This window comes from Lithobates pipiens, unplaced genomic scaffold (genome assembly GCF_037356315.1).
Source record: "Lithobates pipiens isolate NorthernLeopardFrog02 unplaced genomic scaffold, aLitPip1_a1.2 Scaffold_18, whole genome shotgun sequence".
Lineage (NCBI taxonomy): Eukaryota > Metazoa > Chordata > Amphibia > Anura > Ranidae > Lithobates > Lithobates pipiens.
The window spans coordinates 443,323,046-443,334,207 of NW_027507758.1; the positions used below are offsets into that span (position 1 = coordinate 443,323,046).

At 44.0% G+C, this 11,162-nt stretch overlaps 1 protein-coding gene across 1 annotated transcript; it reads left to right on the forward strand.

Annotated features, from left to right (window-relative positions):
* The first annotated feature begins 3,792 nt into the window (after positions 1 to 3,792).
* SERP1 (stress associated endoplasmic reticulum protein 1) lies at positions 3,793 to 8,363 on the forward strand. The gene is made up of 3 exons (XM_077488184.1): positions 3,793 to 4,028; positions 4,122 to 4,197; positions 8,053 to 8,363. The coding sequence occupies exons 1-3, from the start codon at positions 3,945 to 3,947 to the stop codon at positions 8,091 to 8,093; spliced, it is 201 nt and encodes a 66-aa protein (XP_077344310.1). The 5' UTR covers positions 3,793 to 3,944; the 3' UTR covers positions 8,094 to 8,363.
* The last annotated feature ends 2,799 nt before the right edge of the window (positions 8,364 to 11,162 follow it).

Below are 11,162 nucleotides of genomic sequence, written 5' to 3' on the forward strand. Positions count from 1 at the left end.
ACACAGGCATGTACACACACACACAGGCACCCCCCCCCCCTCACTTGTACAACAGCCCTTACCTGTAAGGTGGTCCTCCTAGTTCTAGCTCTTGTTTCCACATGTGACTGAGACACAGATAGGAGCTGCAGTCCAGTATACAGTACACCAAGTACAGGCAGCTCACACGAGGGGTGCACATGCAGGAACTGGCCAGATGTAGCAGCAAAGAGCTCCATGGGAGCTCAATGACACAGACAGAAGCTTTCACGAAGCGCCTCTGCACAAGTGTATGGGCTGTACCCCCCTGATGGCAGCCCTGGTAACTCTTCCCCCCCCCCAACTAGTGGTAAATGGTTTGTCTCCTCTCTGGAACTGATACATTCTCACATAGAGTATGTTCTGTAGAAAAGCAAGAGACTTACTGGCTAGATCACCAGGTGAAAATAGAAGAAAAGCCTACAAAAGAAAATGAATGCAGCCATCACATCTAGGAATTGGTAAGCTGCAATGTATCAAATGTTTGCTTTTGGGTTTAATACTGCATGACAAAACAGCTGTATGTTGATATTTGTTTAAAAAGACCCTCACTAGGCCAGCCCAGTATGAGTCACACAAAATGTATGAGGTCCAGTACAGAGTCCCCAACTTGTATCACAAAGGCCGCGTACACACGGGCGGACTGTATGGCCTACTTAGTCCGTCGAAACACATTTCAGCGGACAGTCGTGTGTGGGCTTCAGCGGACTTTTTCAACGTGCAGTCTGGCGTACTAAGTATTTCGGATTTTTCGAAATACTGTCCGTCATACTTTGGTTTCAGCGGACAATCCGCTCGTCAGTAGGCTAGTTTGACGGACTAAGAATGGCGCATGCTCAGAAAGGATTTACACGGCGAAAGGTTGCATTGCTGTGTATTGGACTTCCTATTTCTAGTCCCGTCGTACGTGCTGTACACGTCATCACACAAGCTTTCGACGGACTGTTTGTGCATCCGTGTGTGGTCAAGTCCGTTCATTCGAAAGTAGGACGGACTGTCCGTCGGATTGTATGACGGACTAAGTAGGCCATACAGTTCGCCCGTGTGTACGCGGCTATAGAATGTATGTATATGTACATATACCTGGGACACAGAGTGCTGTGTCCTCGGTATATGTCATATAGAATGTATGAGGCCAACTGGTGTGACACAGTGTGTATAAGGCCTAGTGGTGTCACACAGGATGACTGAGGCCCAGTGGTGTCACATAGGATGACTGAGGCTCAGTCGTGTCACATAGGATGATTGAGGCCCACTGGTGTCACATAGGATGACTGAGGCCCAATGGTGTCACACAAAGTGTATGAAGCCTAGTGGTGTCACATAGCATGATGGAGGTCCAGTAGTGTCACAAAAAGTGGATGAGGCCTAGTGGTGTCACATAGGATGACTGAGGCCTAGTATTGTTCATACAGAGTATATGAGGCCCAGTGGTGTCACATAGGATGAACGAGGCCCGATGGTGTCACATAGGATGACCGAGGCCTAATGGTGTCACATAGGATCACCGAGGCTCAGTGGTGTAACATATGATGACTGAGGCCCAGTGGTGTCACATAGGATGACCGAGGCCCAGTGGTGTCACATAGGATGACCAAGGCTCAGTTGTGTCACATATGATGACTGAGGCCCAGTAGTGTCACATAGGATGACTGAGGCCCAGTGGTGTCACATAGGATGACTGAGGCCCAGTGGTGTCACATAGGATGACTGAGGCTTAGTGGTGTCACATACACCACAACCACTAGCCGCCTGCCCACTGTCATATGACGGCAGGACGAGGCAGCTCTCGTTCTGGGTGGACGTCATATGACACGATCGCCTTCCCTGGCCACTAGGGGGAGCCCGCCTCATCACTGGGGACCCGATGCGTATGCCCAGCGGCTGTGATGTCCGCCAGGCACCAGCGATTGCCCAGTAACTGAGCAGGACCGTGGATCTGTGCGTGTATACACACAAATCCACGTCCTGTCAGAGGAGAGGAGACCGATCGGTCACCTCCCCCAGTCAGTCCCCTCCCCTCACAGTTAGAATCACTCCCTAGGACACACATTTAACCCCTCGATCACCCCCTAGTGTTAACCCCTTAGCTGCCAGTCACATTTACACAGCAATCAGTGCATTTTTATAGCACGGATCGCTGTATAAATGCGAATGGTCCCAAAATGTGTCAAAAGTGTCCGATATGTCTGCCGCAATATAGCAGTCACTACTGCCACCTTTTCTCTCTGACATGCTGTATTGCCCATCTTGGAAATGTGAGTTTTAGCAATATTTTTTTATTAAAGAGTTTTTTTAAAAAAAACGTTATTATGCCATGTTGGCCTTGTTTCTTCATCTTCCATGCCTGAGTTGTTGTCGGATTTGTACACGAAGAACTGTGACTACATCTAGTCGTTTGTTGGGATCGTAAATGCCATGATTGATACGTCCATTACACTGGCTGAGATCACAAGCTTTGATTGACCCCTGAGGCGTATGTCTACTAGGGTCATATAGATCTGGTAAGCTCGTGCCCTATAAGGTGGTGGGATCGTCACAGGGTGAAATATTATTTTCCTCGATCACAATATCACAGAATTCTGGTTGTCATCATAACACATCCGGATTGACATCTTGCACGCTTATTTGGACTATATATTTATATATGGACTTCATCACTGTGATTATCTATCTGTAGTTACCGGTTGTTTCACCACTGGGACAAATATTCACACAGCTTCCATACAATAATTTTTGTTTTTCTTGTTTACACACATATTTGGAAGTCACTTCATATGTACTTTCAAGTTTTGTTGCCACGTAGCACTACCCCCGTTTCTTTGGGGTATTTTTATATATTTTGATACACATGAGCACATACCATTTTGTATCACCTTAAGGTATATATATATATAAGTAGAGCGCTTACACTACACTTTTGACATGATAAAAATCACAGATCGCCGCCATCACTAGTAAAAAAAAATATATTATAAAAATGCTATAAAACTATCCCCTATTTTGTAGAGGCTATAACTTTTGTGGAAACCAATCACTATACGCTTATTGTGATTTTTTTTTACCAAACATATGTAGAAGAATATATATCGGCCTAAACTAAGGAAAAGAAATGTTTTAAAAAAAATATAATTGAATATTTATTATAGCAAAAAATATTGTTTTTTCAAACGTGTCCCTCTTCTTGTTTATAGCGCAATAAATAAAAACCGCAGAGGTGATCGAATACCACCAAAAGAAAGCTCTATTTGTGAGGAAAAAATTTGAAAAATGTAATTTGGGTGCCATGACGCATGACCGCGTAATTGTCATTCAAAGTGCAACAGCGCTGAAAAATGGCTTGGGCAGGAAGGGGTTGAAAGGGCCCAGTTTTGAGGTGGTTAATAGACTTACAATTCAATGTCTGCCACACATTTGTGACAAGTTATCTTTGCTGTGTTGGACTGCCCAGGAGGGGAATAGGTGGGTATGAGGAAGGTGAGGTAGGTGCTGTGAATTGGGGTGAAGTACATGGCACCGAGGCAGTGTAATAAGGTGGGAGAGGCCCAGGAGGGGAGATTTGGGGGCCAATCTTGCCATTAGCTTCCCTCAGAGGACAGAAGTTGTCCTGTGGACCCCTCCAGCGTGTACACAGCTCTCCCGCACTTTATCACTACGAGGAGTGATATGAGCACACAGTCTCTCTCCCCTCATCTCTATGCTGGGCACATAACAGCGCTGACACGTGTGGGAGGGACTATTTGCCGAAAGCTCACTCCGTGTGTCGTCAGACGTAGTTCCGGTTGTGGGCGGGGACTGTGGAATTGCCTACGCTGGCACCTCGGCGGGTCACTATTTACAACTCACACACCCTGCGAGCCAGGTTATCGCTCTATAGGGATCTCATTTCCCCCTATATCCCGGCATCCATCCGCCGCACCGCAGCCATGGTGGCCAAGCAGCGAATCCGAATGGCGAACGAGAAACACAGCAAGAATATCACACAGAGAGGCAACGTGGCCAAGACCGCGGTATGTGCTGTATGGGGAGCGGAGGGGAGGGAGAGGAGGAGGGGGACGTGGCCAACCGGCCGGGGCTGATCGCTGTCTCTGTCCTGTCTACAGAGGAACGCTACGGAGGAGAAGTCATCGGTAGGTCCCTGGTTACTGGCCCTCTTCATCTTCGTGGTCTGCGGGTCAGGTGAGTGCCCTTTCCTCTATTTACATGACTACTAACCAATCACACAGGCACCACAAGTCCCAGAAATCCCTACCACGGCCACATAGATACGTGTCACCACAAGTCCCAGCAATCCCTAACACGGCCACATAGATGCGTGTCACCACACACCTTACAATCTCCACTATACTATGCATTGTCTGGATGCAGATTGTCTGATTTGGATGCAGATTGGCAGGTTGGTTCAGGTAGGTGCTCACATTATGTAATTTTGTTAAATCTAAACTTGATTGTATGGTGAGATTGTAACATGTATGGTGACCTTCTAGGGTTCTCCCCTTGAGTCCCAGCTCTGTGATCCTTCCATAGACCTGGTTCCTGAATTCCATCATCCTCCAGCTGTTTTCAGGATCAGTACCTGTACATAGGCGTAGTGTAATCCATGTCCAGATTGGTGGTTACAGTTCAAAGATCAGTAGTAGATAAGTAGGGAGATCTTCCACTATACCTCTGCTGATCACAGGCTGGACAACTCCCAAACTTTCCTATTACAACCCCCCCCCCCCCCCCCATGTATGTAATGTAACATATGTCAGGAACACCCCGCTGTGTACTGTGGGCAGGGGGAGCACCTAACAGAATCTGTATCAGCTCTGTCAGGCAACCAATCGGCTTCTATCTTCCACATGCTCAGTTAAGCTTTGAAAATAAAATCTAGAAGCTGATTGGTTATGCACAGCTGCTCCAGTTTTAGGAAATCCCCCCCCCCCCCCAAGTGTGTTTCCTGTGAGTTCTGTTGCACTTGTCTGTGTGATCAAACCACTTTCCTTCCTCTCTTCACTCCTGATGTCTTCAGTGTTGTCATTGCCCAGCACTAGATGTTCTGACATCTGCAAGACTGCTCTAATATCTGATATTACCTGTCTTTTCTTTTTACTTTGTAACATGATGTCACAGCCTTGGCTGATTCCTTACACCCCCCCCCCCCCCCATTCAATCACTGGATTAAGTACCCTTTTTTTCCCCTTGTCTTAGAGGAGCTCCAGACTCTTGCGCCCCCCCACCACCACCAAAAAAAATAAAAAATGAAGTCAGCAGCTACTGACTTTTAATATTATTACACTTGCCTGTCCCAGGGATCCAGCTGTGTCTTCACTTGAGCCAGTTCTTCAATCGGCTATTGGGTACTGCCATCTTGACTAAGGGAAACTGGCAGTGAAGCCTTCAGGATTCACAGCTGGCTTGCTACTGCACATTCACAAAGGGCACTGCAATCTTTTGGGACATGAGTCTTAGAAGGCTGCAGTTCCTGCCAACCCCCCCCCCCCCAAAGGTGCCCAATATGGCGGGAGGGACAAGGAGCTTCCGCTCTTCGGTGGAGGTCCGCTTTAACAGTCACATAACAGTGTAGCTCAGTATTTTCTTCTGTTTGCTTTCTTCTTGTGTCCTTTATCAGGTGTCCACATTGGTGCTTGTGTGACCTGGACACTTCCAATTGGATGCCCAGCAGTGGGGTCCTCAGAATCCACATGAGGATGATGTCATCACAGCGGGGCAGCCGGGGTTGTCAATCTCAGGGCCCATTCATACCACTAAAGCCCAGAATGGGGCCTTAAAATCAATATTTGTTACCCGTATGGCAGTGTTCATCTAAATCCAGAACCCTTTTTTTTAGATAGAGTGAGTTACCAGGTTGTCAGGTGTGTTTTTTTTTTTTTTTTTTTTTTTTTTTGCCATCTATGTCTCATGAGGGAGATTCCCCATTTTACTTCCTGTCGATTCAAAAGGAAGTTTCTAATACAAGGGAAGTCCTCTTGTAAACAGCTGACAGTGAATTTTCTCTCCATTACTGTTCTGGTGATGGCTCAGAAATTTGGATGTCCCTTGTATTTCTGGTGACGTTGATCATTAGTGACAGCCAGCAAAAAAAAGCTCTTCTTTCTCTACACTATCCAAGTCTACAAAAAGTTTGTTTGGTGGCGCTTTAACTTGAAGCAGACCTTAAGGCAATGGAGACAAGGATGACGTATGATCAGCTATCCACAACCTCCTGGAATATCTACGCACATTCCAGGAGGTTGGGCCATAGTAGTTGGTGTTTGGAGGCTGGAGCATCTGCACATGTGTAGAATGGGGAGGGGGGGGGGGGGGACCTCATCAAGGAGCTGGGTATATGAATGAGGAAAAGACAGCTGACTTCTGGTCATAGGTGTATCAAGATGACAGCATAGGACTGGATGGACAGCAGCAGAGAAGTGACTGAGAAAAGGATAATGCAGATTTCACTGTGTGTGTGTGTGTGTTGCATAAAGGAGCATCAAAGGTAAGTGGCATATGGAAATGAAAATTCATGGGCATGGGTGAAGTTCCTTCAAGTGTTTTTTTTTTTTTTTTTTTTTTTGTTCTCTCATTCTCACTATAATAGTCTGTATATTCTCCCACAGTTGTGACCCAAATGTCCTATCCACCAAACCGATCCATATGCCCATAGTTCTTCTGACCTGTATGTTCCCATCAAACAGATCCATGTGCCCACAGTTCTTCTGACCTGTATGTTCTCACCCAACAAACAGATCCATATGTACTCTCATAGTTGTAATCCAAATGGTCTCTCACTCTTAACACTGCCTCTAATGGTATCTGTCTCGCTTCACTGACCCTTATGATCTCACTCCTACCATCCGGCCCCATATGTTTTCACTTTTGCAGTACTAATCCATATATACTCTTGCTGCTTTGACCCATATGTTCTCTCAGTTCTGAAACATATGTTCTTACTCTTCCTAAAATATGGATAAATCCATATGTTCTCACTCTTACAGTTCTGACCCATATGTGCCTTCAGTCTTGCCATACCGATCCATTTGTTCTCACTCTGGCACTGACCCATATGCCCTTGCTGTGCCGAGCCAAGGGGTCTTGCACTCTCTTGCTGCTCTGACACATGTTCTCTTGCAGACAAAAGCACAGTAAAGAGAAGAAATGTAATTTGGATAGTGGCCTACAAAAAGTCTTCCCTTGTCCAGAGTTGCTAAATACATCCCTGTACAATCACAAAATACTGACCCTATCTTGCAGAATACTACAGACCAAACTCCTGTGTACACATAATCCAAGTGTGCAAATATAATAAAAGAAAACTTCAGCTGTGTTCCAAAGAAAGAGTGCTGGTTTATTTCTGCAGAATTGCTTACAATTCCATGGTAATGGAAGTAAAACAGCCTATTTTGTGTTCCATATCACAAGAGATGCACATGTATTCTCACTTAACATCTTGCATCACTCAGTGCAAATATACAACTATACATAGAGATCCTTGACTGATCCCCAAAAGGTAGGTAATGAGAATACAGGAGTGAGCATGAGTCTCCTAGGATGTGGAACACAAAGTGGGTGAGATTAATTTTTTTTTTTTTTTTTTTTTTTTAACTTCTAATATAGTATTTTAAACAATTGTGTGTGTGTGTGTGTGTGTGTGTGTGTGTGTGTGTGTGTGTGTGTGTGTGTGTGTGTGTACATACATACACATACATACACATATATACATTTTTTTTTTTTTTTTTTTTTTTTTTTTTTTTTTTTTGGTCTGTGGTTGTCTGAAATACTGATATTGGAATGTTCAGTGACTGTGGTAATCCCATTTCTACTAGGCACCATCTAGTTGAGGTTGATGGAACTGCAGTCAATGAGGAAATCCAGATCTACTAGGCACCATCTAGTGGCGATTGTCAAAACTGCGGTCCATGAGCCTGCATATAAAGGTCCCCAATAGCAGCTTGGCAAACAGAATTCGACCAGCGCTAGTTTAGGGTGCAAATAATGTGTTCTGCCTAATGTTTTTACGTAAACTTACCAAATCTGTTTCTTGTCCTACAGCAATCTTCCAGATCATCCAGAGCATCAGGATGGGCATGTAAAAAGTCTGCCTGCAGATGATTTTTGTTCTCCTGTGAAGTATAACATGAACTCTTAACTTTTTTTTTTTTTCTGTTGATTGGGACAAAGAAACAAAACCACGGATTTCACATAACTGTTCCAGAATGACGACTTGTACAGCAGTTAATCAAGTCATTCCAAATGATTCCACCAAAGTCATTCCATGTTTTCTAATCCATACCACAGTGCCTTCAGAGAGCACCATATGCATAAGAGCAATAAAGGCAGATGTGCTATTGTGGAGCTACTTATTCAGTGAACTGTCAATTCAGTGTGGAACTAATTTGTATGCAATGTAGATACATTTAGTTTGAATAGGTCTTGTGTTGACGCTTTTTGTGTTAAATATTCTACCTTTTTTAATGTATAAAATTGGTTACTTTTTAATTTAAAAATTGAAAGCTGGAAGACTGATTCCTACATAATTTGAATATTCTCTACATGCTGCAGGGAAACCTATCCTCCATGTCATTAGTTTTAGCACTCTCATTTGGAATATGTCAAGTAGTTTTGGAGAAATGCTGCAATGTACTGCAGCAGTTTTGGGTAAAGCGATAAGTTAAGGAATAAGATACTGTCTTATACCAGGACACCTTTTTATACTTCCCTCCCTCTTTTACATCTGCACAAAAGAGTGAGACTGTGCTGTTCATCTCTGCTGTTGACTAGTAGGTGAAGATCTGGGTAATTCCCCCTCGCCATGAGCATTGTATCTAGATGGTATTTGTCTTTGGGAAAAGGCCACTTTCAAACTGTGGAAATGTTCGGCTTTGTAGTTTATATCTGCTTTTTCTGCATGCAAAACTCAATTGCCATTCAACTTTATTACCTTTTGGTTATTATGTACCAATTTTCACCAAGTTGTGAAATGACGGTTAGCAACACAACCTTGAGTAAAGACAGCAAGTTACTCTAAAGGTATTGTAAAAAAAAAAAATGTGATGAGCAGCAAAAGCAGTGTACAATTGCTGCATTTTTTAAGAACAAATAAAACATGACCAAAAAAAACCCTCCGTTGTATTTATAAGTAGTTTTTCAATTGCTGCATTTAAAAACACTTGATAGAAAAGGCAAAAAATGTAAAGTTCCTATCTTCACCTGGAGAATATGGGTCAGTCCTTTTTGATTTTATGTAATGAGGAATTTCCTAGATCACGGGTCAGCAACATTTTTCTACTTAAGGGCCGTATTCAATGCATGGAGTGCTGCATTCACCTGCTAATAAATTTTAGATGGTAGGTTACAGGGGGATGGATACAATGGTGGGGGGGAAGATACAGAGGTGGTTTGTGGACAAGGTGGAGTCTGTGGACAGGGAGGGATACATAGGTGGGTGGGGGAGGGGAACAGCGGTGGATGTGGACAGGAGGGGGGAATACAGAGGTTGCTGTGGATGGAGGATACAAGAAAATGCTTGCCCAGCGACTAATAATGTAATCTTCAAAAGTGTCTGTGTTGTTATATAATTAAAATGCCGATATATACATACCTCATTAAGAGCGGCTTGCTGCCACTCTTCTCCTCGTCTGACAATTGCAGTGGGAGGGGCTGAGAATTATGTGGGGGAGGAGAGAGGCGGTGAGTCATCTGATCACTGAGTGCCTCTGGTATACTGCATTTTTATTATAACACCGGCACTTTTGCGGATGACATTATTAAACAGACCCACTGGTCCGCGGACTGGGCGCCTATGAATTAATCATGGGCACGGGCATGCCAGAGATTTATCGGAGGTGGGCCGAGGGTTGTTGACCCCTGGCCTAAATGACTGGGGAAGCTTTGGCAGGATAACCTCTACAATGTATTATTTTTAATTTTTTTTTTTTATGTTGCTGCTCATTTGGTTCTCTGCGCAGTTTGGAAGTTTGACTTTGGTACTGGATGGTCAAGTTATATTGCTCAAATTTCTGCCCATGAGCTGAATGACTAGAGTGCATTGTGCCCAAACTTAACATTTGGGCACAGCACCACTCTGTAATGGATGCATACAAACTGGGCAGTTTGCTCTGTCCAGTTTGTGTGCAGCCAGAGCTATCAGCCCTGGTTGCAAACTGGGTTCAAGGCCGATCAGAATCCCTCTTTGCATGTAACCCCTAGTATGAGTGATTACATGTGAACAGCGGTGGCACCAGACTTTGACTTGTACATGGTTTTGTAATGTTTGCAAAAAAAAAAAAAAGTGTGCTCGCAAGAATTGCAGATTCTTGCTGGCAGGTACCTGTATGAATCAGCTCTACAAGTTCCTACTTCATTTGCAACATGCTTGTTCTGGGTCAGAGACTCAAAACACCGAAGCCAGAGACAGCCAGGTAAGTAGTTTAGAACAGGTTTTATTTGCAGGACTAGAAGGAAGCACAACCTAAAAAAAATGTGTGGTAGCTTTAAACGCGCATTATTTATTGCTGTACATACAGTATGGTGCTAGTTCATTATTATACAGGATGTATATCATGCTGACAGTTTGCGCAGGGCTTTACTACAAGAGGGTTAGGAGGGCCCTGCTCATAAGAGCTTACAATCTAATAGATTCATTCAATAAAGAATACTGCAGATAACGTTCCTATAGTTGCTTGCGAAACAGTGGTGTAGAATAGAGTGTGAAATGCACTGGTTAATTCACCTGTATTTGTATGAAAAGTACTAAAAACAAATGCTATTTAAAGTTAGAACTCCAGTGGGGTCCAATATAAATGTAAACCTGCTACCACCCCAAATCTAAGCCCTCTACTAACTAGCTTGTAGAGCACATAGGTCAAACCCAAGGCCTGTGGGCAAAATATGGCTCTGCCATCAGCTTCTTCCCGGCAACAGGTAAGGGGGGACTCTTGATATCTGATGTATGAGAAGGTGGGGTGCCCTGGACATCTGCTTATAATTATGAGAATAATACAATTCTATGGCAGTTGAAAAGGAGCATTGTGGATGATACCAGCGATCTACAAGAAACTTTGGAAACTGATCAGACAGAACACCATGGCAGAACCAGGTTCCTAAAGCAGAGTTCCACCTAAAGGTGGAATAACCGCCCCCCAGTTGGTGTTTTTTTTGTT

Excerpts from the sequence above, each read along its gene's own strand:
- SERP1 (XM_077488184.1), top strand. The coding sequence starts at position 3,945 with ATGGTGGCCAAGCAGCGAATCCGAATGGCGAACGAGAAACACAGCAAG. Across the intron at positions 4,029-4,121 it reads GCAACGTGGCCAAGACCGCG|AGGAACGCTACGGAGGAGAA; the intron begins GTATGTGCTGTA and ends TCCTGTCTACAG. Across the intron at positions 4,198-8,052 it reads CTTCGTGGTCTGCGGGTCAG|CAATCTTCCAGATCATCCAG; the intron begins GTGAGTGCCCTT and ends CTTGTCCTACAG.